The 27,743-nt window shown below is 38.1% G+C and overlaps 1 protein-coding gene across 1 annotated transcript in view; it reads left to right on the top strand.

Annotated features, from left to right (window-relative positions):
- Positions 1-25,686, top strand: part of CDC14B (cell division cycle 14B) — a 118,224-nt gene extending 92,538 nt beyond the window's left edge. The window contains exons 6-13 of the mRNA XM_007939232.1: positions 737-803; positions 10,183-10,245; positions 13,492-13,579; positions 13,879-14,109; positions 19,356-19,494; positions 19,701-19,860; positions 20,748-20,845; positions 25,575-25,686. Of these exons, the coding sequence (XP_007937423.1) occupies positions 737-803; positions 10,183-10,245; positions 13,492-13,579; positions 13,879-14,109; positions 19,356-19,494; positions 19,701-19,860; positions 20,748-20,845; positions 25,575-25,686 (958 nt within the window). The remainder of the gene's footprint in view (positions 1-736; positions 804-10,182; positions 10,246-13,491; positions 13,580-13,878; positions 14,110-19,355; positions 19,495-19,700; positions 19,861-20,747; positions 20,846-25,574) is intronic.
- The last annotated feature ends 2,057 nt before the right edge of the window (positions 25,687-27,743 follow it).

Genomic DNA, 27,743 nt, shown 5'->3' with positions numbered 1-27,743 from the left:
CTTCCTTCCGAGGAGTGGCTGGTGGGTTTGAACCGCCAGCCTTCTAGTTAGCAGTCAAGTGCCTTAGGCACTATGCTACCAGAGCTCCCAAGTTTGGATTTAGTATTTCAAATACTTCATTTTCCCAATTTTTTTTTTTTTATATTAAGATGGATATAAAGAACTTTGGTGGCACAGTGCCCTAAGGCACTTGACTGCTAACTGAAAGGTTGATGGAAGGTTGAAGGAACATGAGGCAGTCTACTCCCATAAAGATTTACTACCTTAGAAACCCACTGAGGGTTGTGATGAGTTGGAAGTGACTTGGTAGCAGTGGGTTTAGTTTGGTTTTGAGAATGGATATATAACACACACACATACGCACAGTCACAATCAGAAAGCAGTCTTTCCTGTTAATAGTTTCATATGGTATTTTCCAGTTTAAAGAAAAAATCTTTTTGTGGAGAGAGGTAAATACTATTAATTAGTTGAACCTACCAAGGATAGCTAGAGATAATTTGAAATTTAAGAAGTAGTCATTATTGATCCAGGTCCATAAAATTGTGTGTATGGCAGTAGGTAGAAACTGCGGGGGAATTTATAAGTGACTTTTACTTTATTTAAAAGCAAAAGCCAATTTGTTTTGAAAATGGTTCTGGCTATGTGTTTGATTTTAAATTCTAGGCAGCTTTATCTTGAGTTAAATGCAGAAAAAGATTTAACTGAGCTATGTATTTCAATACTTTTGAAATTTCAGAGACGCTGCCTATGGAAGTTGCAATTTCTACATTACACTTCTTGACTGTTTTCATGCAGTAAAGAAGGTAAGTAACTTGTAGGATGTGCTCAGTGCTGTGTTGTAGAACTACAGTGCAGTCTAAAGTATTCTAGGGCTTCTTCCTCCAAGATCTGTTTATTAGGATCTCTTCCAAGAAGCACATGATGTAGAGGTACCACATTTTCCAGTAATGTTAGAATTGAATTAAATGAGAAAACAACTTATTCCAAGTCTCTGAGTGCTTCTTGGGATGTGTTAGGGAGTAGGACAACGAGGGAGCCAATTAAAAAGCAGTCGAGACTAAGAGATAGTTAAAATGTAATTAGGCGCTGAATTCAGAGTTGGATTTAAGCGTATTGTGACCTTACAAGAAAAACACAAAGTAAAAAGATTGCTGGTTTTCACTCTTTTTGATTTACATATTCTGTGGGTCTGATTCCCACAGGATCTGACTCATAGTGAATCCTCCTTAGGTTTCCAAGGCATTATCACTATGGAAGTAGATTGGCCCATATTCCTTTCGAGGAGTGGCTGGTGGGTTTGAACCGCCAGCTTTCTGGTTAGCAGTCAACTACCTTAGGCACTGTGCTACCAGAGCTCCTGATGGGTTTGATTCCCACAGACATTATTTACAATACCAGAAAACCAAACTCACTGCCATTAAGTCTATCTGACTCATAGCAACCCCTCCTTGGGTTTCCGAGGCTATGTCACTATGGAAGTAGATAACAAGTAATTGTCAAATCCTTGTTTTGTACTTTTGAGATGTCAGACAATTTCTAGTTGAATAGAAGAATTTGAAAAGCCCATTAGTTTATTACAGGGTTTTATATACAACTAAGAGAGTCTCAAGAGCTCTGTTGGTGCTGTGGTTAAAACATTGGGCTGCTAATCAAAATTTCTATCAAAATTCTATGAACCCACCAGCTGCTCTGTGGGAGGAAGATGAGACAATCTACTTCTGTAAAGATTTACAGCTTTAGTAACCCTGTGGGGCAGTTGTGCTCTGTCCTGTAAGGTTGCTATGAATTGGAATTGACTTGATGGCAGTGGGTAAGAGGGTAGCTACTGCTTTCTCAAAGCTATTTTAAAATAACTCCTTTGGGTTATAACCAGCAAAAAGCCCTGGTGGCACAGTGTGTGAAGAGCTTTGCTACTAACTGAAAGGTAGGTAGTTCAAACCCACCAGGCACTCCATGGGAGAAAGATGTGGTACTCTGCTTCTGCAAAGGTTTACAGCATTGGAAACCCTAGGGGGGGCAGTTTTATTTATTTATTTGGTGATCCTGCAGAGTCACTGTGGGTTGGGTTTGGTTTTGTATTACACTCAGGGCTGCTGCCTTGACTCCAGAGCTGCCATTCTGATTCCAGGGCATCCCCTTCACAGCACATTCGGTCTCCTGTAATTTTTAATACAGACGGCCCTGGTTGTAAAACTCACTCTCTCAGGTATTTTTCTTGAATGTTGAGATAGCATAAGAAATAGAAATTGTAAATCAGTAGCCAGTGGATCAAATAAGCCTTCAACAACATCTCAAGTTTCATGTAACTTTATTATTTTCAGAGGTAAAAGGAGCCCAAATTTATTGTTCTGTGTAATGAAACATGGTGGTTTTCTGAGAGTTTTGACAGAAATTTTGTCTTAAAATGAGTTGAATCATTATTATATGAATTCAGTATGCCATTTTCCTATATGAGGCAGTGGGGTATGGGAACTGAATCTTACTTTACTTTTCAAATTTGAGTCCACTAGCTGTGAGGTAGTTGTCACAGGCCCTGAGGTGCTTCAGTTAGGTCTCAGTTTAGGAAGGTACTGGACAGAGGCAAAAATCTAGAGACAGAAAGGTCAGTGGGTGTAAATAGTACCTTCCAGTTGCAGTTGCAACCTCAGTCCCATCCAGGTGAACCCCAGGGAACTGCTAATATAGGCAGGTATGCTCTTCTTATCCCAGGGCTCCCCCCACCTCCAGCACCTTTATTAAAAAGAAAAACTGAGGGGCTTGGAAGTAGTCTACTCTTAACAACAGTTCCCATCACCATATAGCATTTTCATTGTTATTTCTTGGCTTGGCTTATATGAGATATTGCACCTAAAGACCAGTTATCTAATATTAATAGGTCAAAGATTGCTTCTTTCTTTCTTTTTTTTAAACACTATGCTTAACTTTATTCAAAGGTCAGCAGTTTCTGATTTTCAGTTTCAGCACTCTTTTATTTGTGACTAATTTTGAATATTACTGTATGTATGAAATACATGTAATTTTGTCTAAATTTTAGTTCTATCTACCTCCAATAAACTCTCCTTATGAAATTCAAAGAAAAATAGGAATTACTTGTGAACTGTATTTTATAGTATCATTCTGTTAGAAACGTCCCTAGTCCAAATATCATGAAATAGAATGAGTACTTATGAATTCAAAGAAATGAAATTCATCGTTGATTTGGTTTTGGAATTAGAGCTAAATGATTATATTTTATAAAATGAGGGCTTTTGGTTTGTGTTCTGCCCTTCCTATTTTACATTCATATTTCAACAGTTTAAATCTTCAAATCGGGTTTACAGATCAACTCTTTTAAAGAGAATCAAGATATCTTGTTGGTCAACAATTCTTATTTATTCATTTCTTTTGGCCAAGAATTCTTGCTACAGACTGTCTAGCTCAGTGGTCAGATAATGAGAGCACTTCTCAGAGGCTACCACCTCTCAGCTCCTCCTTGTCTCAGAAAATAGATGTTCTGTTACCTGAAAAATGCCGGGATTCTGCCCTGGAGCAGTGCGGCCAATAGTCCACATGAGAGTTCAAGGAGAAAAAGAGAGTTGAAATGTAGGAGGTGTACCAGTGAGAGACGGGTGGGGGTCTCAGTGACTCCAAAGATGCCCACTCTGTTCAGCACTTACAATCAGGGGTTCTTATACTAAAGGAAGAAGAGACACAGCATATATGCAGGATTAGTTAACAATTTTCCAAAAGTTAGATGGGACAATGAGTCATTAAGAAAGGAGTTTCCTGTCAGTTCCCATGAGTCAGGTTAGTCCTTAAGAGGCTCCACTGGTGTTTGTCAAAGCATAGGTAGCTGATGTCTGGCTAGGAGTCTTTAGATGGCCCTGTCTTAGATCACAGGATGCATCCGGAACTGTTAACTGTATCTTAAATAGAGAACAGCTTAATTATAACACAAAGTTGAAGTCAAGTCTTAAAGAAATGACCTGTTAACCAAAAATACGGGCTCTTATTTTAACAATATGGGGTCAAGCCTAACAAAGCAAAATTTTTATCCTTACAGTTCTGCTTATTTAACTTAGCATGATCTGCCTTCCACAACTCAGAGGGACTAGAGGATAGAACAGAGAAGATACATACGTGTGTGTGTGTGTGTGTGTGTTTTTAGAGAATGATTTTTTCCCTCAAAATTTTGAATTTTAGTGTAAATCTCTGGGCTGTCCTTTATATAGGGAATGTTAATCTCTTAATTCTCACCACTCATCTGTCAGTTTGTTGTACTGTGGTGGCTTACGTATTGCTGTGAGGCTGGAAGCTGTGCCACCAGCAGGGTTTTACCCATGATAGACAGATTTCAGCAGAGTTTCCGGACTAAGGTAGACTCAGAAGAAGGAAGGGGCCATCCCCGTCTCAAAGAATTGGCCAGTGAAAAGCTTACGAATAGCAGTGAAACACTGTCTATTACTGGAAAACTTTATGAATAGCCCTGAAACATTGTCTGATATAGTGCCAGAAGATGAGCCCCTCAGGTCGGAAGGCTCTCAAAATATGACTAGGGAAGAGCTGCCTCCTCAAAGTAGAATCAACCTTAATGATGTGGATGGAGTAAAGCTTTTGGGACCTCCATGGGCTGATGTGGCATGACTCAAATTGAGAAGAAATAACTGCAAACACCCATTAATACTCAGAACATGGAATGTGCAAAGTATAAATCTAGGAAAACTAGAAGTTGTCAAAACTGAAATGAAACACATAGAGATCAATATCCTAGGCATTAGTGAAGCTGAAATGGACTGGTTTTGACCATTTTTAATCAGCCAGCCATATGATCTACTGTGCCAGGAATGACGAATTGAAGAAGAATGGCATGGTATTCATCATCACAAAGAATGTTTCAAGAGCTATCCTGAAGTATAGTGCTGTCAGTAATAGGATAATAATATCCATATGCTTACAAGGAAGAGCAGTTACTACTACTGTTACTCAAATTGATGCACCAACCATCAAAGCCAAAAATGAGGAAATTGAAGATTTTTACCAACTTCTGCAATCTGAAATTGACCAAATACGCAATCACGATGTATTGATTATTACTGGTGATAGGAATATGAAAGTTGGAAACAAAAAAGAATCACTGGTAGTTGGAAAATATGACCTTGGTGATGCACATGATGCGAGGGAGTGCATGATAGAATTTTGAAAGACCAACAACTTGTTCATTGTAAATACCTTTTTCAACAACATGGCACCTATACACATGGACTTCACCAGATGGAATACACAGAAATCAGATTGACTATCTGCTAAAAACACAAGAAGCCACATGTCCTGACCTCCTCTGACCCCAGAAGAGGAAGACAGAATCACCATCAATAGCCCAAGGCCTATTTCTGCAAGGCCAGACATGCTGCCTCCCTCCAGCCCTTTCACCAACCATTCCTCCCAAAGTACCCACCACCTCTCTTGGTCCGATAATTCACTGCAGTGGCCACACAGAACTCACAGATTACGGGGTTTATTAGGGAAGCACCATGCTGCAATTCAAGTTCAGGAAAAAATGCTCAGTCTCTCTCCCAGCCCAGAGTCTCTCTCCTAACAGTCTCTCACAGTCTCTCTCCCAACAGTGCATGTCCCTCGGTGTCTCACTCAACAATGCGTCTCTTGCGTCTCTTTCCCAATAGCACGTGTCTCTTTCAGCAGCACATCTTCCTCAACCAGCAGTCAGAGAGAGACCTCTTCTGCCTCTAGGAGGCCTCCTTTTGAGCCTGGCAGAGTGGCCAAACTAACCAATCATAGCATCAGAATTCTAAGCACCTGAGAGAAAGAGCAGGAACCTCCCAGAACATTGCTTTGTGTTGCGCCCAACAGAAATACCCCAGGTGGATAACTTTTACAATCGGGAGCTCCTCAGTTGCTCACAGTAAATTCCACCACTGAGTTTACAAATACTTATGGCTAGAAAAGTCATACCAGGTAACTTACTACACTGCAGGCCACCCCCTGGCTTTTCTAGCCATTATCCCATCCCTTTTATACTTCAAAAATTCACATCCCCTTCACCATCAGTTTAAGAATAACCACACCCAAGAAAGCATGTAAGCCAGCCACTTCATGCCTTTATTTCTCCACAGTTTAGAGGGCAAATAACAACAACAACAACAACATCAAACCAGTACTCTGAGGAGACAAGCGTGGTCCTTTCTCTCTGGAGAATCTTCTGTTCTGCTTGGAAACTTCAGGTATCTGGATCCATAAACACGCAAATCCAGCCCAGCACAAGCCATCAAATTGCAGCAACTTAACACCAGCTCGGTGTCAGACATCTTCCTCTTCATTTGGTCGGGTTCTGGTCAGCTCAGTCCTAGGCATCCCAGCTAGGTCATGGGTACCAGCTGCCAAGTTTGGGAATCACACTCTTCCCTTCACTTCAGACCAGCCAGCACCTTCTCTCACATCTTCAATCCTCAGGGACTATTTCAATGCCTGTAGGCTCACAACTCCTTTCAGTTCAGACCAGCCAGCCCTTCCTCTCATCCCCAGCCTCCATAACCTAGGTTAAAGAGTACCAAACTCAACCTGTTTCTTTGCTGCATTACCCCCATTTCCACTCAGGTGGACACAGGTGGTTACAAGCGAGTAACATACAAGTTTACTACTCACTGGCGTCCTTTAACTTTCAGTCCTGGAAGGGGTTCTCTCATGGTCCATGACTTTACTGTCTCGATGCACCCAAAACCAGTCTGCTTGCTCGAAATTCAGAGAGCCAGAAGTCATTATTTTTTCCTTTTCAGGTCCTTATTCAAATGCAAATCTGGTTCCTCAGTTGTACTGGGTGGGACTCAGGTTTTCTACCTGAGCCTCCTATACTCTACACACAGGGTTTGTAAGAAACGCCTGTGTTTCTTCTGGGAAAATTCTATTTTCCCTTTTAACTTATCCAATCAAATATTGGCTGAAGGCAGACTTACACACTCTCTGTTATCCACATACCCCATAATTACTTCTAAAGTACAAGCAGGTAAGAGAACATTTAATAGCCATAGTACATTCAGATAAACACATAATCCAAAACACATAATCTTTTAAAGACATTCCAGGTTTATCTTTTCACCATTACCGTCCCATTCTATGTATATGGCCTTGGGCCTTTGGGTGTAACCAAAAGCCCTAGCCCCTGGATCAGTTATCTCCTTTTAGGTAACACCAACCAAAGTAACCACCTAATAATCCAAAGTTTCACTTCCCAGGCCCCTTCCTTCTTTCTTTTACAAAGTCCCATGCTTTTATTAGTCTGGGGCCACTGCAATGAATCCCACCGCTTCTTACACCAACTGCAAAAAGACTTAAGGCTAGAAAAGCCATACCAGGTAACTTACTACACCGCACTACCCATATGGAAAAAGGCGATGGAGAAGTTCAATATCTTCAGCCAATAAAAGGCCAGGAGCTGATTGTGGAACAGACCATCATTTGCTCATATGTGACTTCAAATTGAAACTGAAGACAACTGAAACAAGTCCAAGAGAGCCAAAAAATGGTCTTGATTATATCCCACCAGAATTTAGAGATCATCAAGAACATCATAAAATGAACAAAGCAAAAGGTCATTACAAAGATAGGAAAGGAAGAAAGGACAAAAATGAATGTCAGAAGAGACTCTAAAACTTGCTTTTGAATGGAGAGTAGGTAGAGAAAATGGAAGAAATGACAAGGTAAAAGACCTAAACAGAAGGTTTCAAAAAGCGGCTTGAGAAGACAAAGTAAATTATTATAATGAAATGTGCAAAGACCTGGAGTTAGAAAACTGGAAGGGAAGAATACCCTTGGCATTTCTCTAGCTGAAAGAACTGAAGGAAAAAAGCCATGAGTTGCCATATTGAAAGATTCTATGGGCAAAACATTGAATGATGCAGGAAACATCAAAAGAAGATGAAAGGAATACACAGTCACTGTACTGAAAAGAATGTTTCAGGAGGTGGTATATGATCAAGAACCAATGGTTTTCAAGGAAGAAATCGAAGTTGCACTGAAGGAATTGGTGAAAAACAGGGGTCTAACAATTGATGAAATAACCATTGAGATGTTTCAACAAACAGATGCCCTGCTACAGGCACTTATTGGTCTATGCTAAGAAATTTGGAAGACAGCTTCCTGGTCATCTGACTGGAAGAGATCCATATTTGTACCCATTCCAAAGAAAGGTAATCCCCCAGAATGTGGAAATTATCAAACAATATCATTACTACAATACGCAAGTAAAATTTTGCTGAAGATAATTCAAAAACAGTTGCAGCAGAATATTGACAAGGGAGCATCCAGAAATGCAAGCTGGATTCAGAAGAGGATGCAGAATGAGGGATATCATTGCTGATGTCAGATGGATCTTGTCTGAAAGCAAAAAATACAAGAAAAATGGTTACTTGTGTTCTGTTGACTATGCAAAAGCATTAGATTGTGTGGATCATAACTTATGGATAGCATTGAGAAGAATGGGAATTCTAGAACATTTAATTATGCTCATCAGGAACCTGCACATATACCATGAGGCTCTTGTTCGAATAGAACAAAGGGATACTGCATGGTTTTAAATCAGGAAGGGAGTGTGTCAGGGTTGTGTCCTTTCACCATACTTACTCAATCTGTATGCTGAGCAAATAATCTGAGAAGATGGACTATATGACGGAGAATGTGGCATCAGGATTGGAGGAAGACTCATTAACATCCCGCGATACACAGATGACACAACCTTGCTTGCTGAAAGTGAAGATGACTTGAAGCACTTACCGATGAAGATTAAAGACTACAGCCTGCAATATGGATTACATCTCAACTAAAGAAAACGAAAATTGTCGCAACTGGACCAATAAGAAGCATCATGATACATGGAGGAAAGATTGAAGTTGTCAAAGATTTCATATTATTTGGTCCCACAATCAACACTCATTGAATCAGCCATCAAGAAATCAGATGACAAATTGCATTGGGCAAATCTGCTGCAAAAGAAAGACCTCTTTAAAGTACTGAGGAGCAAAGATGTTTCTTTGAAGACTAAGGTATGCCTCACCCAAGCCATGGTATTTTCAGTCACCTCATATGCATGTGAAAGCTGGACAATGAATAAGGAAGACTTAAGAAGAGTTGATGCTTTTGTGTTGTGGTATTGGCGAAGAATACTGAAAGTATCATGGACTGCCAGAAGAGCAAAAAAATCTGTTCTAGAAGTGCAGCTGGAATGCTCCTTGGAAGCCAAAATGCCCAGACTTTGTCTCACCTACTTTGGTCATGTTGTGAGAAGGAACCATTCCCTGGAGAAGGATATCATGCTTGGTAGAGTGGAGGGTCAGCTGAAAAGCAGAAGACCCTCAATGAGATGTATTGACACAGTGGCTGCAACGATGGGCTCAGGTATAGCAAGGATTGTGAGACTGGTACAATACCAGGTATTGTTTCATTCTTTTGTACATAGGGCTGCTATGAGTCAGAGCAGACTCGACAGCATCTAGCAATAACAACAATCTCTTAATTCAAAACTAACTTCAAAAGAGTTAAAAAGCAAGGACATTAAATAGTAAGAAATAGTTTGTGATAAACTAACACCCAATTTCTTTCCTCTTCATCATTCTTTATTTACAAAGCATTAGGCTGTACCTTGTATTTGAAGCCTAAATTTCTGAATCATAAACACATGAGTGGTGTTGATCTAATTATTTAGTAAGATTACTCTGAAGGTATTTAGTAGTGTATGGCTGGAATAAGGAGCTCTGGTAGCACATTGCCTAAGGCATTTGACTGCTAAGAAGAAGCTGGTGGTTCAAACCCACCAGCTGCTCCACAGAAGGAAGATGGGGCAATCTGCTTCCAGAAAGATTTACTACCTTGGAAACCCAGTGGGGGTTGCTGTGAGTTGGAATTGACTCTATGGCAATGAGTTTGATTTTTTTTTTTTTTTTGGATAGGATGACTGATAAAATGAAAGTAGGAAATCAAATCTGATTAAAATAAATATTGTTATAACTAATTTTTCAGATAATGGAAGTAATTAAGATGTATAGCCCACTTCCTTTGAAACTGTCCAGTGAAAAATAATCTAAATATAATAATTCTTTTCTAGATTGCCTTCTGATATTTATTATTATGAAATTGGATCTTAAATTGTTTCCTTATCTGTATCTTTGTTCTTAAAACTTTTCCTTTGGATTTTAGGCAATGCAGTATGGCTTCCTTAATTTCAACACGTTTAACCTTGATGAATATGAATACTATGAAGTAAGTTTTCAATGCTATAGTTTCTAACTCTTTTAGTTAATCTACTTATAGAACTAGTACTGTGTTGTTTTTAAAAAATCAAATACTTTAGATATATAAAGTAGAAAGTTGAGTTTTTATCCCCTATCTCTCCAGTTTCTTTTCTTAGTGAAGATTTCTGTAATTTGATGTTTTTCCAGAGTGAATTAGTATGCTCATGCATATTTTTTATAACATTGAAATACTTTTTAGTATTGATGACTTTTATATCATGAATAAATGAGATAATGTTTATACACGCTTAGCACTGGGTCTGATGAGAGCTAGTTTGGTAAATAGTATACATATAATTTCTCTGGAAAATATTGCTGTTTTTAATCATAACTTTTCTTTATATTAGGCCAGAACACTGATTGGCAAGTTAATGAGACTAAAAAAAGCCTTAAATTAAAAATGGAAAATTTATAGGCTCACATAAATGAAAAGTCTGAGAAGTAGGCATGACTTCAAGCATGACTGGATTCATAGTGCTCAAACACTTATCAGAAATTGGACAGAGCTAGTTTTATTTTCAGGTCAACTTTTCCAGTAGTGACAAAGATGGACCATTAGCAAGTTTTAGTTAACAGTTTGGGAGCTCTGGTAGCATAGTGGCTAAGACACTTGCCTGCTAACCAGAGGGCTGGCGGTTCAAACCCACAAGCCACTCCTCGCAAGGAAGGTTAGGCAATCCTACTTCCGTAGTGATACTGCCTCGGAAACCCAAGGAGGGATCGCTATGAGTCGGGTTTGACTCGACGGCAAATAACAACAACAAGTTAACAGTTTGGCACACTCGTCAGAGAGAGAACAGTTAGCTCCAGCACTGGACCTCGGAATACCTCTCAGTGGCCTGGCTTAGGTCACGTGCCCATTCCTGTACCAGCTGGGGACAAATCTCTGTACCAGTACTCTGGCCAGACATAGTTTTCTAGTCATCCCAGGAGCTGGCACCTGGGGTAAGCGCCACCAAACCACACAGACTAAAAGGAGGTAGAAGAGGACATTCCAAGCAGGCAAAACCACAAGTGTCTTCCACATTTAAAAATTTATTCTTTCCAATAAAAAAAGAATAATTTAATTCTACTGTACCTACTCCCCCTAATAATTAAATAATAATGAAGATGCTATGATAAAGGTCTTTTTTAGCCAAGAATACTTAAGCGTTCACTATACTATCTTGAAGAAACAGTCTATCCTGTTGTTATCTTAGGCCAGACATTCTTTCTTAATAGTGAAGGAGAATGATCCCAGGGACAGCTCTTCATGTAGTAGTATCTCTGTCACAATCATTGTATGAAGTAACTGCTATCTTAAACTACTAAGTTTAAGTGAACTATTTTATTGATGAATTGGGTTAATAATGAACAATTATTACTGTAATGTACTAAATATGTGCTGTCATATATTTAGTCATTAGGACTAAACAACCCTATTGTCATGCCTCTGTAACAATAGTCTGTTTCTAAGTATAATATATATCTAACTGCCATCTTAAACTACTATGAACATGTTTGTGTATGTGCTTGTTCTTATTAAATTAAACATTTAAAATGTGCTTTCTCTTTTTAGGTATGCAAATTACTAAAAACAAAAGTTGATGTTACTTTCTTGTAGGACAGTGATACCTTTCTGCATTATTAAGGAGTAACATAAGCATTCTTTAGCTCCTGTCACTGTTGTAGAGATTGAGGGAAGGGTATAGGATGTGTATGCATGTACATATGTGTGTGTACACACACAAATGCAAATGTCCTTTACCTTCAGTGAAACTTTATTGAGACACAGGCCACTGTTTAGGCCAGAAATCATAAACTGGTAACCCACAGACCAATTTTGTTTAATCTGTTTAGTATATTTAGAAGATTTGAATTAGTATATTTCATTGATTCCATGATGCCCATTTTTTCATGTTTTACTTCTCTGAATTCAGGATGCATGTTAAAATCTATGATGTTTACACTACAATGAAATCTGGTGGTTGCCAACATCCTAATCAGAGGTTTTTTATTTTAAGAACTCCAGATTTCTGGTTTCCCTTTAAAATCAGAACATCTGGCAACACTTGTCCTCGTTCCTTCTTGTACCTTTTGGCATGGGTCACCAAGTCCCCACAGCTGATAATTACATCAAGTAAATTGATTTCGGAGCTTTGGTGGTGTAGTGGTTAAGGCATTGGGCTGCTAACCAAAAGGTTGGCTATTTGAACCCACTGCTCTCCGCAGAAGGAAGTCAAGGCAGTCTGCTTCTGTAAAGATTTACAGTCTTGGAAACTCTATGGTGTTCACTATGAGTCAGAATCAACTCTATGGCAGTGGGTTTGGTTTGGTTTAAACTGATTTTGGATGTCTTCCTGGCCCCTATTCAAGTAACTCTTGGTTTATTTCTTCCTTGTTCTCACATGCACATGTACACACTCCAGTTGCAAAATTAATTTATCTTGTTTTTACTACTAGCTCTCTCCTTTTCCACTATCAAGAGTCTCCTACTTTTGGCTTAAAAGTCTTTCTGGTTCCATTGCATTATGAGATATATTTCTGTTGTTACATTGGAACTGTATTTATGTTATAATAGTATCTCACTTTAAAGAACTTAATAACAGAAATTACCATATTATAAATTTCAGTTTATATTTGTGCTTTTTTATAGACACATACTGTGATCTTGCCATACTTGTAATTTTGAATTTCTCGGTGGGCTTTGTGAAAATCTTTTATTGAATAGGTAGCAAAGTGATGGTAAGATGTCTCTATAAAAAAAAAAAATAACTAATTAATTATTGAGAAGCCAGGAATCTAAATAGTATTTCCTTCTTTGTTCAAGAAGTCACGATTACTCATATTAGAAACCAGTTACTCATACAGGAAGACAGAGAAGTTTCCACTTCCTTCATACTAGAAAAATTTGCTTTTCTATTAATTGGCAGCAACTATGATGAGAATTTATTCAAATAAAATAACCAAAGTACTGGACATAGCATCATCTGTCAACTCTGTTTTCTGAAGGATGACTGCCTTAGCAAAGAAACACCATTATAAGCAGGTGATTAGTTGAAGTTGACTGTTACCGAGGAATACTCATAGCAGTCTAAATTTTAATTTACTATCATTTGTAAACAGCTTTTGTACTAAAGCAAATGGACTGAAGTCCTGCAGAGACTCAGGTATTGATTGGGGTGGAGGGGGAGATGAAGTGTAAACATGAATTGTGCTGGTCTTCTCTTTGCAGAAAGCAGAAAATGGAGATTTAAATTGGATAATACCTGACCAATTCATTGCCTTCTGTGGACCTCATACAAGAACCAGACTTGAAAGTGGTATGGCAAAACAGGAAAATGTGGTAACAGTATGTTTTTGCCATTGAAAGTGTCCATCCTGTGCTTCATTCAAAAGAGAACAAAGAGTTAAACTAAGCTTTAAGTCTTCATTTTTTAAATTGGTCATTTGAATACATCCTTTTATATTTTCAACTTTTTAAAATTTTGTTTTATATAGTTATAATCAAATTGGTATTCAATCCCCAGTCCAGATACTCTTTTCACTCAATTACAGTTGAAACTGTCATCCAATGTTTTCTTTCTTCATTTTACAAGATCTGATGCATTTCTTTATGTAGGTTACCACCAACATTCTCCTGAAGCATATATTCCATATTTTAAGAATCACAATGTTACTACCATTATTCGCCTGAATAAAAGGATGTATGATGCCAAACGCTTTACGGATGCTGGTTTCGATCACCATGATCTTTTCTTTGCGGATGGCAGCACCCCTACTGATGCCATTGTCAAAGAATTTCTGGATATTTGTGAAAATTCTGAGGGGGCCATTGCAGTGCATTGTAAAGGTATGTGTTTGGAATTGGTTCAAGAATGGTTTACTATATGTGTGGAGACACATTCTACTCATTGAAATTATATGTCAGGGACATAGGGAGCTGCCTTTGTTTTAAAAGAATGCTTTTAAAACCCTAATTTCTTATGAGAAGAACAGTAATTTGAATAGTATTCATAGGTAAGCCTACAAAAGGCTTATTACATTGAAATACTTTGATTTATCCATCAAATATTTTTGGGGTGACTAGTATTGTTGGTTTTAGGGTACATCAGAATAGCCCTGGTGGCACAGTGATTAAGTGCTTACTGCTAACTGAAAGGTTGACGGTTCAAACCCACCAGCTGCTCTTTAGGAGAAAGATGGCCATCTGCTTCTGTCAAGATTTATGGCCTTGGCAAACAAATGACAGACATATGGGCTGAACATTTACATTAGGAAGATACACTCCTTAGAGAGATCAATCATGGGAGAATACAGGGACTGTGCATGCACAGGGGACAGCTTGAGGGGACAGGAGTGCATGGGAGGGAAGGACACAGGGAAGAGGTAACTATGGGGAGGAAATGGGAGGGGAGCTTTTGCATTGTAGGAGATTACAGTCAAAGATTTATGGCCTTGGAAAACCTATAGGCAGTTTTACTCCGTCCTATAAGGTGGCTGTGAGTCAGAATTGACTCAACAGCAGTGGTTTTAAGGTACTTGAATGCGCAGAACAGACCCCAAGACCTTGTCTTTGTGGAGTTTGCAGCCTCTTTCAGGTTGCTTTGTTTATAGCAGCCAGAACAGTGCTTAGTGTTTAAATTATATTGTATGAATATACCAGAATTTATTCTATCCTTCTCCTCTTATAAAGAAAAATCTGAAAAAGGTTATTTTATTATTGTTTATTAGAATAAGCAATGAGCTTCTTCATTTACAGCTTATTTTCCAAATGCTGTCTTACTCGTGAGATAGTCCCATTTTGAAATCTCCAAAATTAAAAGTTTAATTCTAAAGTGTCCAGTTGGCCTCTATCATTTAACATTTTCTATAGTTTCCAAAATATTTTATGTAATTTTTTGAAAAAAGAAATACTGTGATTTTCTGTGTTTAGAGATTGAGTTCATGTTCTTGCTTTTTGCTTTGCACTGTAGTTGGTGGTTTGTGGTTTGCCATGATAATAATCTCTGATTTGTTTCCTCAAGAAATTTATACAGTTGGATGATAAAGCTTACAATAATTGTGTGGATGGAGTACTTTGGAATCTCAAATTCAGGGGTGATACGTTGCACCTGAACAATCAGAATAGACTTTCCTGAGTCTGTGGCTCTTTAGATAATCTTTGAAGAAGTGATTTCAGTAAGCAGAGGATAGAGAACATTCTAGGCTGAGGCGGTGAGGGAATAGAGTTTATTAGAAGTGAGGGATTGCATAGGGTTTGCACTAGTATGAATGTCCTTGATCACCATGTGAAGGCAGTTCTCAAGGGTAAAGGAATTTAGAATAGACAGGTGGTTCTCTGCCAGGGTGCTTTGGTCTCCCAGAGGATATTTGGCAATATCTGGAGACATTTATGGTCATAACTGGTGGATAGGCGCTACTGGCATCTAGTAGGTAGAGACAAGGGATGCTGCTAACCATCCTATACTTATAATGTACAGCCCTGACAAGAAGGAATCATCCAGCCAAACATGTCAGTAGTGCCACTGTTGAGAAATTCTGCAACAGACTGATGTCCTGTTAAAAACCTGTTAAATCTTTTTTGGGCAGAAAACTAATGATAGTGAAGATTGGATGTGGAGTAAAAAGTGAGAGCCATTAGGAGATAGTGCTGATGGTTCACATGAAGAGAGAGGAGGACAGCAGCAATAAAGTAAAAGAAGTCTGTTTTAGTGAGGTTGTGAAAGTAAAGACTGTTGGATGAAGAAGTAAGTGTAAGATTTCAAGCCTGCATTTCTACAAAGGTGATTATACCATTAAGAGAAAACTCAGTGCTGAAAACACTGTGCTCTTTTAGAATCATTGTCAGAACAGTTATTCTCAACCTTTTTTTAAAAATGCATTTTATTGAAATATAATTTATGTACAGTGAAATACACAAAGCTAAAGTGACATGAGTCAATGCATTTTTTTTCTTGCAGTGTTCCTTCCCCTCCCCTCCCACCCCTTGCAACCAACAAAGAAATATATTTCTTCCGTATATAAACCTTTCCTTGACCCTCCACAACAACAATCTCATACAGTATTTGTCCTTCTGTGATTGACTTATTTCACTCAGCATAATGTTCTCCAAGTTCATCCATATTACATATTATGCAGTGTTTTGCAGACTCTACATTATTCTTTAGTGCTGCATAGTATTCCATTATGTGTATGTACCATAGTTTGGTCACCCACTCTTCCACTGATGGGCATGTAGGTTGTTTCCATCTTTTTTGCTTTTGTAAATGGTGCTGTGACAAACATGGGTGTGCATATATCAGCTCCTGTCCTGGCTCTCACATCTCTAGGATATATACCTAGTAATGGGATTGCTGGGTCAAATGGTATCTCCAATTCCAGCTTTCTAAGGAATCACCATATTGCTTTCCACAGTGGTTGTATCACTTCACAGTCCTACCAGCAGTGTATGAGAGTCCTAATCTCTCTACCTCTCTGCCAGCATTTGTTATTTTCTGTCTCATTGAACCTTGCTGTCAGTGCTGGGGTGAGATGGAATCTCATTGTTGTTTTGATTTACAGCTCTCTGATGGCCAATGATCTTGAGCATCTCTTCATGTATTTGTTGGCCACCTGAATATCCTCCTCGGTGAAGTGTCTATTCATGTCTTCTGCCCATTTTTCAATTGGATTGTTCATCCCTTTGCTGTTGAGGCATTGGACTTTTCTATAAATCTTAGAGATAAAGCCCTTGTTGGATATGTAATTATTAACAAGTATGAATTTGTTGCTGTCATTTTTGTTAGGCACTTTTTCATGATACTGATTTCTTTGTTCCATATAATTTTATGTGCTGAGCTCGTTTTGTTCATGAATCATGGTATCACTTTCTTTGTTGCTATTGTTTTAGTATTTGCTAAATATTTGTGTTGGTCCTCTTTTTTATTTTGATGTGAAGGTTTATCATTTTTCTTTGAGGTTACCCTGTGATTTATAATTTTCTTCCCAAGTTTAGAACAATCTGTTCTATCTTGCAGTTGTCTTGACTTCCCTACCATTTAGAAGTTGTATAACTACACAGTTTTTCTCACTTTTTGGTTTGTAGTTGTCCTCATTTTATCAATTGATGTCTCTGGTTCCCTGTTTACAAACTTGTAGGCTTATTTACTTTGGATACTTCATAGCTGGGTTGGTTTCTGGATTATGTCATGTATGTTAACGGTCAGTTGTTTGCTGTTTTTGCTTCTCTGTTCAAAGGACTCCATTTAGCATCTCTTGTAAGGTTGGTCTGGTTTTAACAAATTCCCTTCATTTCTGCTTATCTGGAAATGTCCTAATTTCACCATATTTGAGGGACAGTTTTGCTGGGTACATAATTCTTGGTTGGAAATTTTTCTCTTTCAGGGTTTTATATATGCCATCCCATTGTCTTCTCGCCTGCATGGTTTCTGCTTAGAAATCTGAGCTTTAGTCTTACTAGTTGCCCCTTGTAGGTAACGTTTCATTTTTCCCATGCTGCTTTCAGGATTCTTTCTTTGTTGTTGGTTTGGGTGAGTTTGATGATAATATGTCTAGGTGATTTTCTTTTGGGATCTATCCTGTTTGGGTTTTGTCAGACTTCTTGAATGGATATATTCTCATCTTTCACCATACCAGGAAAATTCTCTTCCAATAAATCTTTGACAGTTCTTTCTGTGGTTTTATTTGTCTCTTCCTGTTCTGGAATTCCGATTACATATAGGTTATTCCTTTTGATGGTATCCCACATGAACCTTAGGCTTTCTTCATTTTGTTTTTATCATTTTTCTGATTGATCCCTTTCCAAAGAAGTATTGAGGTATTTGCCCTCAATCTCTCTAATTCCGTCTTCCATTGATTCAGTTCTTCTCCTTTGCCTGTTCAGTATGTTACCTGTTTCTGAAAATTTAATATTACTCTTCTAGATTTCTATCTGTAGATTTTGTTATCATTTCTAATTTTTCATTTATTTTGTCATTTTGTTCTTGTATTGTCTTTCAAAATTGTTCTAGGGTTTTCTCTGTTTTGCTCATTTTTGTCACTGTTTTCCTTGAATGGTCTCTCAATTCGTTGAAGATACCTAAATATAATTCTTTTGAATTCCTATCAGGGAGTTCCAATGCTATGTCTTCCTCAGGAATGTGTTTTAGGTCTGTAACTTGGTCCCTTATTTCTCCTGCTTTATCTTGCTTCTTTGTGTGGACTGTGATCCTCGTTGTCTCCGAGGTATTGTGATGTTTTTGTGTTTATATTTAATTGGTGATTGTATGTTGGGGTGACTTGCCCACTATTTTTGTTTTCTTTGTGTGTTATCTATGTAAGCAGGGTACCATGCTGTGCTACTCTATTTGCTTGTTGGCAGCACTTATACACTCACCACCTGTCTCATTTCCTGTTGTTAACCTCCCGTACATCCATGGCAAACAGAGCCTATTCTTAGGTCCTGTTTTTGTTCAGGTTTTTCCACTAGTTGGTGCCTAATCCACTTCTGTATACGTCCTGTCAGAGCTCAGGACTCCAGGATTATTTTCTGTACCTCTGTTACTGGTTTCTCTTTCTTTGTTGAAGAGGTTCTGTGTAGATTGTCTGCCTATTTCTCCATCTTACCAGAAGAGTTATTCTCAATCTTGGCTACACATAAAATCACTTGGGGGATTTAAAAAAATCCCTTTCCCAGGCTGTATGTACCCCATACCAGTTAAATCAGACTTGTGGTGGGATCAATGCTTTTTTAAAATTCCTGGATAATTTCAGTGTATAACCAAGTTTGAAAGGACCTCTGATGGTGTAATAGTTAAGGCATTTGACTTCTAACCAGTAGGTTGGTGGTTCACTCCCATTAGCCACTCTGTGGAAGAAGGATGAAGCAGTCTGTTTCTGTAAAGATTCACAGCCTTGGAAACCCAGTAGAGATTGTTATGAGTTGGAATCTACTTGATGGCAGTGAGTTTGGTTTGGTTTTGTTGACTAAGTTTGAGAACCACTGTTGAGGGAAGCAGAGTCATGGGAAGCCTTTTTTTTTTCCCCTCAAATTCTCCTTGCCTAACAAAATTCTGCAGGACATGAAGCCAGGTTCCATTGGTTTGTTTCTTTTCTTAGCTGGCCTTGGACGAACTGGTACTCTGATCGCCTGCTACATTATGAAGCATTACAGGATGTCAGCAGCCGAGACCATTGCCTGGATCAGAATCTGTCGACCTGGTTCAGTGATTGGACCACAGCAACAGTTTTTGGAGATGTAAGTAGGAGGAAAGCTTTTGTAATTCCTCAGGGAACAAGTAGATCTGGAAGTTGAATGGGATGAGAACTAGAAATAGAATTTACTTCTGATGAGAAGTAAAATTTTTCTTGGTCTCTAGTTACAAGAGACATCTGACAGTGAAAAGTTATTCATGTGTTTGTTTCTGGAAAGCTGTATTTTGATGTTGTGATTTAAATGTCTAGGAAAGAAGCAAGCCTCTGGCTAGAAGGTGACTATTTTCGTCAAAAGTTAAGAGGCCAGGAGAATGGAAAACACAGAGCAGCTGTCTCAAAACTCCTCTTGGGTGTTGATGACATTTCAATAAATGGGGTCAAGAATCAAGACAAGCAAGAACCTGAACTGGTAATCGAACCATCCCTATCACGCTGTTGTAATTGCTTTAAATGCTCTTGAGAATGTTTTAGGGCATGGAAAAAAATGTCGGTAAAAATAATAAAGCACATTTTAAGGGATTATTGTCACATATTCTTTTTTATATTCATAGCTCTTTCTAGGAATATTTTATTCCAAATTGTTAAGACAGGGTCGTGTGTCCATAAGATTAAAATGTTTTAAACTCAACTAGGCACAAGTGGAAATAAGCGATATAGGAAATAAACTCTTTAGATGAATCTAGTTATACCCTACCCCAACCTTTTTTCCATTTCATGACAGCTCATTTAAGGAACCAAAGGCTATCAAGTAGAGAACACAGCACATAGGGATTAGCAGTCCAAAATTAAGTGGCATTAAAGCAGATTGGGAAATTTTAAGAAGAATATTTTCAAAATTAAAAATCCATTATGCCTCTCCATTGTCAGTATGGGAGCTCTGGTAGCATAGTGCCTAAGGCACTTGCTGCTAACAAGAAGGCTGGCGGTTCAAACCCACCAGCCACTCCTCGAAAGGAAGGTTGGGCAATCTACTTCCGTAGTGATACCACCTCGGAAACCCAAGGAGGGGTCGCTATGAGTCGGGTCTGACTCAATGGCATATAACAACAACAACAACAGTGTCAGTATGTTTTATAATGAGACCGTGCTATTGGATTTTGTGTCTGTGACAGTCAACTTTTAGGTTTCTGGAAAGGTGACCTATAGGTTTATTTTGAAAGGGGAAAAATAAGGTTTAGTAGAAACTCGAAGTACATATATGTATGTCTGTATATTTGGACACAAGTAGCTGCTTTGCTTTATTGTATTAATAGCTGCAACTTAAATCATTAGCTCAGTATTTTTTTACTTACACAGTACAGCGATGATGACGAAATCAATGGAGTGACACAAGGTGACAGACTTCGGGCCCTGAAAAGCAGAAGACAATCAAAAGCAAGTGCTATTCCCCTCACGTGAGTCTATTTTTTTGTGTGTGAGTAATGTTGTTTAATATGTATATGGAGGTCTTTCATTAGCATTTTTTCCTGTATATTTTTCTATATAGTAGGAGGACACACATCATGCCACTGTGAAACAATTATCAATGTTATTTAAATCCAGGGGTGCTTGCCCACAAAGCTCTTGGCCATCCTTTGTTTATCTACATCCTCTATTGCAACTTTACAAGCCTTTATAGATGGGAAAACAATATTGGGGATGCTTTTTCACCATGGATAATCTGTGTATGTTATTCTCAAGAGAATGACAGCAGATGTGAACCCCAGAATAACAGGTTTGTCCATCGTTACCAACATTTAAATTTCTTTAATTAAATTCACTGCCATAATTCAGATCATCTGTTTTGATATGTTAGAATTTAGTCAGTTGTGACAATGGTAGCTTAGTGGTTTATATTATTTTCAGGGAACAATGAACTGGACTAAATACTGTATTTTTATATTATATTTTTGTTTGGGGGATTATATTTAAATTACAGAAGAAGGTTTAACATGGGAATAGGAAAGTTTATAGTTATTGAGTGTGTATTATGTCCACTTGCGCTGACTTGTTTGTGTATGTATGTGCATTAGTTTGGATTCAACCTCATGGAACATCAAGAATTTTTAGAAAAAAGGAAGTAGAAAATATGGACTATTGTACTTCTTTCTAGGCTATTCTCTAGTAAATGATCCTGTCTGTGCCATCAGACTCTTTCCCCCTGGGAATCTCCTTTTTCATTGGGGGGTACCAAATTTCTAAGTCCTCTTCTTTCTTATTTTTGGTGATGGAGATGGAAAGTTATTTTATTCAGGAGGCATCTTTAATATGGTAAGGAACTAGTGATATAATAAATGTTCATGGCAGAGAAGAATCAACCTTCTTTTTCATTAAGAATGTTTTTTCCCTAGAATCTGCTCATGGTCTGAAGTTCTAAAGTAGAATTACACGTAAGGCACATGTCATCTGTCATGGGTGATTACCCTGGGAAGTTATTTAAAGACTCAAAGAAGAGAATGTGAGTTTTCCAATGTAAAGTGCCATATGAATATAAGGCATCAATATTGATTATACATAATTATGAAACATTGTCTGTGCAGCTTAATAGTGGTGCTTTAGTTAATGAGGATGCTTGGAGAATGCTGCATTTTCCATAATTTCATTTATTTAACTGTAGACTCTGCTTTGTTTTTAAAGTCTTAATCAAAGGCCTTAATGGTTATGGTTCTTTTTGATCAGAAACATTGTAGTGCCTCCAGATAATCATTCTGAAAATAATTTTAGACATCAATAGAGTAAATAGGTAATACTCTAGAGCACTGTTTCTCAAACTTCATTGTGTATTTGAGTTACCATAGGAATTTGTTAAAATGCACATTATGATTTAGTGGTCCTGGAGTATGTCCTGAGAATAATGTGCATTTTTAACAAGCTTTGAGTGTTGCTAATGCTGCTGGTCCAGGGACCACAGTTTGAATTGCAAGACCCTAAAATACTGATCTCTGGTAGCATAGTGCCTAAGGCACTTGACTGCTAACCAGAGTGCTAAGGCACTCTTCGGAAGGAAGATGGGACAATCTACTTCCGTAGTGATACTGCCTTGAAACCCAAGGAGGGGTCACTATGAGTCAGGTCCGACTCAAACGGCACATAACAACAACAAAATATTGATGTTCCATTTTGTGGGCTGTCTTTAGTTGTGTTCTCTTTTGTTTTTATTTTTAAGAATCTGCATCATCAGTTTATTTCTCAGTAATTTGTTGCCTGCTGTCCAAAAGTCAAGTTGGGAGTCAGAGAGTGGGAATTATGCTTAGTCAAAAGTTCTTGTTAAATAGGACTTAATAGGAAATTTCCTCTAGTCACTCTCTGAGTTTGCTACTTCTGTGGATATTTTCCACAGGAATTCAAATCACTTGATGCTTTTCTCCAGAAAAGTTGAGACTTTTCTCTCTGATAGGTGATAGGTTTGTGGTAATATAAAAGAAAACAGCTAAGGAAAATTAAAATTTTAAATGTTGTTGGAAGCAGAAGGTAACACTTAGATGCTATTCCATTCACCCAAATGTGTGAGATCCCTGGTATAAAAGTTGAATGGGACCAGTAATGGTTGAATGAAAAGCAAGTGTTTTTGATTACTGCTCTTTGCTTGGGTCCTGCTGCTTCTCAGGGCCACCTTCGTCTGTGCTATGATTTGTTCAATTATCTATTTACACCCCTCATGCTCAAAAAGGATCTCTGGTGGTAGAGTGGTTAAGACATTTGGCAGCTAACCAAGAGGTCATTGGTTCGAACCCACCAGCTGCTCCATGGAAGAATGATGAGGTGATCTGTTTCCATAAAGATTTATTGCCTTGGAAACCCAATGGGGGTCTACAGAGTTGGAATCTAATTGATGGCAGTGAGTTTTTGACTTTACTTACAGAAGGAACAAAGGCCCTGTGCTCTATAGCTCTCTTCATATGCGTTAAAGTCAAGTGAAAAGGTAAAAAAAAAAAAAAAAAATAGTAGCAGTTTTAAATCCCCTTTTATTGTAAACTGTAATGGTCATCCTGAAAAAAAAAGCCCTAAAATTACCCCTTCCAGCTCCTCTTCTGTGTCTACCCCCCCCCCCCCGCAGGGCTGCACAGCCCTTCACAAACTCACTGCCCTCTAGTTGATTCCGACTCATATTGACCCCTCCTTGGGTTTTCAAGGCAGTATCTCTACACAAGTAGATTGCCCAGTCTTCCTTTCTGAGGAGCGGCTGGTGGTTCCAACCACCAGCCTTCTGGTTAGCAGTCAGATGCCTTAGGCACTATGGGCCCAGTTAACACCCATGAGCCACACTTTTAAAGAAAAAAGCAAAATATTAAGGTTTTTCTAAGGTCTTCCTTATGTGAAAAGACTGGAGGATTTTAGATTAGTCACAGCAAATTTCCCTTCCTCCCCTTTGCTCATCCTCTCCTTTGTTGTTGTAATCATCTCTTGTTTGTAGGTCTTTTGGCCCTAGAAGAGAGGTCAGTTGGAGGTTACTTTCCCTAGCAAGGCTTTGTTGTTACTTTACAAATAACGCCCCCCCCCTCCCAGAGTGCTCAATAGCAGCATGGGTTGAAAAATCTAAATTCAATACCTGCCTCCCACTTTTTAAACTATCCACTGCTGTATTTTTGTTATTTTTGTTTCTCTGTTGCTAGTTAGCCATATGAAAATACTTACAAGAAGGAAAATTAGTGAGAAATACACAAGTACTGTCATTCTTAAGAGCAAATAATAGTACCAAAAAAATACCATTCTAGTTATTGGTTTCTCTTTTATAAGCAGTCAGTATTGGAGAAATTGTTTAACAGTTGTTCTCTCAGAGAGCTTGTGTGATCCTAACTACCATAAAGACAGTAAATCACATAGCACTGGGAAGCTGATCTAATTTTCAGGATGTGATGGCAAGTATCTTGTCTGCCAGAATTGATTTGGTAGATTATATTACTTCAGCCAGACTCCCCATCTTTCTACATATTGATCATTTTTGCTAAGTTTGTTATGGTTAAATTAAATGATACATGAAGAGTGGAGGTGCATCCTAACTGGGAATAAGGTGAAAATATAGATGAAATCAGCTTTGAGAATCCATTACCTACCCCTTATATCAGTGTAGAGGTAAGTGTATTTCAGCATTGAAAAATAATTCATTGTCATGAGCTTGACTGGGGAACAAATAAAAATCTACAATATAGAGCACACAGATGATTCTGCTTTTAAGATAACTGTTAAGTGAGTTATGGCAAATGAAGGTTGGGATGGGTAGAGAGTTCTACAGTGATCCTAGTTTCCTAGATCATTCATTCCATTTTTAAAATAATTTTTAGATAATCTTAATACAGATCAGTAGATTTGTTTTTGGTAGGAAAATTAAATGAAATGATACAGGTATAATTTAGGGGGTGAGGTTAGGTTTGGATTTTAAGTACACCTTTATTGTAATCCCTTTCTATCTTACAGAGTACCTGTTCCTTAGCTGTCAATGATGACAATGACAAAGAATGATAAAAATGGCATAGTAAGCCAAATTCATCAATTTCTACTTGGTCAGCCCAATACTTTGCACAAGTGAGGTCTCAATAGAGCCTTTCATATGTTTGTCATGGAAATGTTCAGGTGACCATTTGGAAGTACAGTAGCTGTTAGGAGTTGCCAGCCTTCCAAATATGAAATTGCTTCCTGCCTCACTGGTAGGACTCAGACCATTGGATTAAGAAGCATTAAGCTGAAAGCCAACCAGTGTGTTCATTTATAATTGTGCCTCCTGTGATGGTGTTAATTATTAATCCAGGGTTATGGGTTTTTTTTTTTTTTGCTTTTTCTCTGTGGTTTAGTTTTCTGTGTGTACATATCTTGTGTTTTTGAAGAATTTCAATTATGTTATGTAACTGTGACTATTATATCAGTATCATAAAGTTGAATTAACATGGGGCAGTTATTCAGCTGCAGTTTGGGTCTGACCTTTCTTACTAAATGCCAGAGCAAACTGAAGACTATTTTTTTCCCAACATAAAATGGCAAAACTCCATCCTCATTTCCCACCCTTTTGCATCCCATTTGCTGTTCTGAGTGTTTAAAATGTCTAAAATTCACATGTGGCTTACTTTATTTGTTTTTACTTTATTATTATTATTTATTATTTTGGCTTCCCAATTTGAACATCTGTTCTTTCCCCTCATCCCTTTCCAGATGTTCCCTAGCTGTGCTGACCTCTGCACTGTGTAGTGTTGTCATCTGGTGGATTGTTTGTGACTACATTCTTCCCATCCTGCTATTCTGTCTCGATGGTTTCAGAACATAGTAGCCCTCAGGACCCTTGACAAATAGCTGCTGTGTAAGTGTCCCATTCCATTTCTCTACTATTGCTCACTTCCGGAGTCCAGTGTGTTCTCATGATGAATGTTTTTCTCCTTACCAGCTCTCCTAGCTTTGTTGGTTTGTCTTTTTCAAGGATTCTTTTGCTGAATCTTTTCAATTAATAGAATGGTGGTGGGGAGGGAGGGCTCATCCATAGAAGGGGTGTTAAAAAGAATACACTTTATTGTTTGTAAGTTGCACTTACTCTTACAGATATCTTGAAACAGCAGTTTATAAATGAAAGCACTAAATTTCTCTATTAAAAGTATTTGATTTGGGATAATGCGATTGGTTTTCTTTCAGTTGGTCAGCTATACAACTTCCCTCTCGTTTTCTGTATCTTGAGTATGTCCTTTCCAATTAGCAAAAATAATTTCCTCAATGACTTTCTGCTTTTAGTAATTTAATTTTTGTAGCCCTGAGGTCTTATGAGCATTTCATCCTGTGTTTAACCTCTGATTCTGCCATCATGCACAGCTCTCTCTCAGTAGGCAACTGCTTCCCTAATAGGTCTGCTGTCTTTAGTGTATAGTTTTCTCCTCTACCTCATTTCATTTCTTCTGCTTTAGGAAGTGCAGTAAGTAGAGTTTAAATTAAAATAGGAAGGCAGAAAAGACCAGTCTTGCCTTGTTTATGCTTGTTTGTTTCCATAGAACGGTTACTGTGTTCTTACTCCCACTCTCTCTTCTCCTTTCCCAAACTAACCAAAATGCCTTTACTAGATTAATGAAGGCAGAATTTGTATTCTCTTGAAATCTTAATCTTTGAAATGAGTACCTCAGTAGTGAAGAGACTTCTTTTCTGCACAAGAATGTGGTAAGCAGCTTACCTGTGGAACATCCTAGTAAAGGCTAAGATCACAGAAAGGAGGGTATGTACTACAAAACCTTGGTTATACACTGCCCTCTTCTTCTAGGCTGAATTATTTCTTCTCTGAAACTTCTTCTGTAGCTCATTTTTCAAGAATTTCTTCATTCATCCCAACTTGGACTTGGAAGTTATAAAAGAATGCAAAGTTCTTCTAGGATCTCCTCCAAAATCAAATTCCATTACAATCAACCCAGTGGTTTTATCGAGTGTCTTCAACTGACTAGAAAAGATTTAAAAATCAAGCAAACTTCATTCTTCAAAATTAAGGAAAACTTGCTTAACATGGTCTTATTCATGCAATATTCTTGATTATCTTAATAATACGCGCTTACTAATGTACATGCAGATATGCTGCATTTCTGATACAGGTTATCCTTTTAGGTGGTTTTTCCTTTGCTTTTCTCAGTAAGCTTAGGTTTCCTTGTATTCTGAAATGAGAGCATTATGTACTACATAGACTTATTTTTCTTCCAACAATTCAGGAGATGGGAAGGAACCCTCGTAGCACAATGATTAAACACTCGACTGCTAACCAAAAGTTCAGTGGTTCCAACTTACGAGCTGCTCTTCGGGAAAGGATGTGACATTCTGCTTCTGTAAACATTACAGCCTTAGAAATCCTGTGGGGCAAATGTACTCTGTCCTGTGAAGTCACTATGAATAGACTCTATAGGCACTGCATTTACTCCAGGAGGTAAAGGTGGATGGTACAGAGTTCTGTGTGGGTGGAGTTGATGCTGATAACACTTAGGCATTTCTGGGTTGTAGTATTTTCCCCAGGGTAAGTTTAAAGGTGATCTTTTATTTTTAATATTCCATATAAGATGTGACATTGTTTTGGATAATGTTTGCCATTGCATTTCAAGACCCAAAGCAGAGTATCCAACTTAACCTGCCTAATTAATTTGGAATTTTGGGAAGCAAAGGTTTCTGTAGTCACAGTGCTGTAAACATGTGTAATCTTTGTAGTTTCTTCCATCATCTTCCCATTACTTTACTTTACATGATGACTACTCTCATGTATTGTACGTACCTCTGCATCGCCTGATGGTGTTGTTGTTATGTACCGTCGAGTCAGACCCGACTCATAATGACCCCTCCTTGGGTTTCCGAGGCAGTATCACTATGGAA

This window comes from Orycteropus afer, unplaced genomic scaffold, assembly GCF_000298275.1.
Source record: "Orycteropus afer afer isolate SDZICR_OR568_19922 unplaced genomic scaffold, OryAfe1.0 scaffold00005, whole genome shotgun sequence".
Taxonomy (NCBI): domain Eukaryota; kingdom Metazoa; phylum Chordata; class Mammalia; order Tubulidentata; family Orycteropodidae; genus Orycteropus; species Orycteropus afer.
Note: the sequence above shows the minus strand (reverse complement) of the source record. Positions and strands in the feature narration are given on the sequence as shown.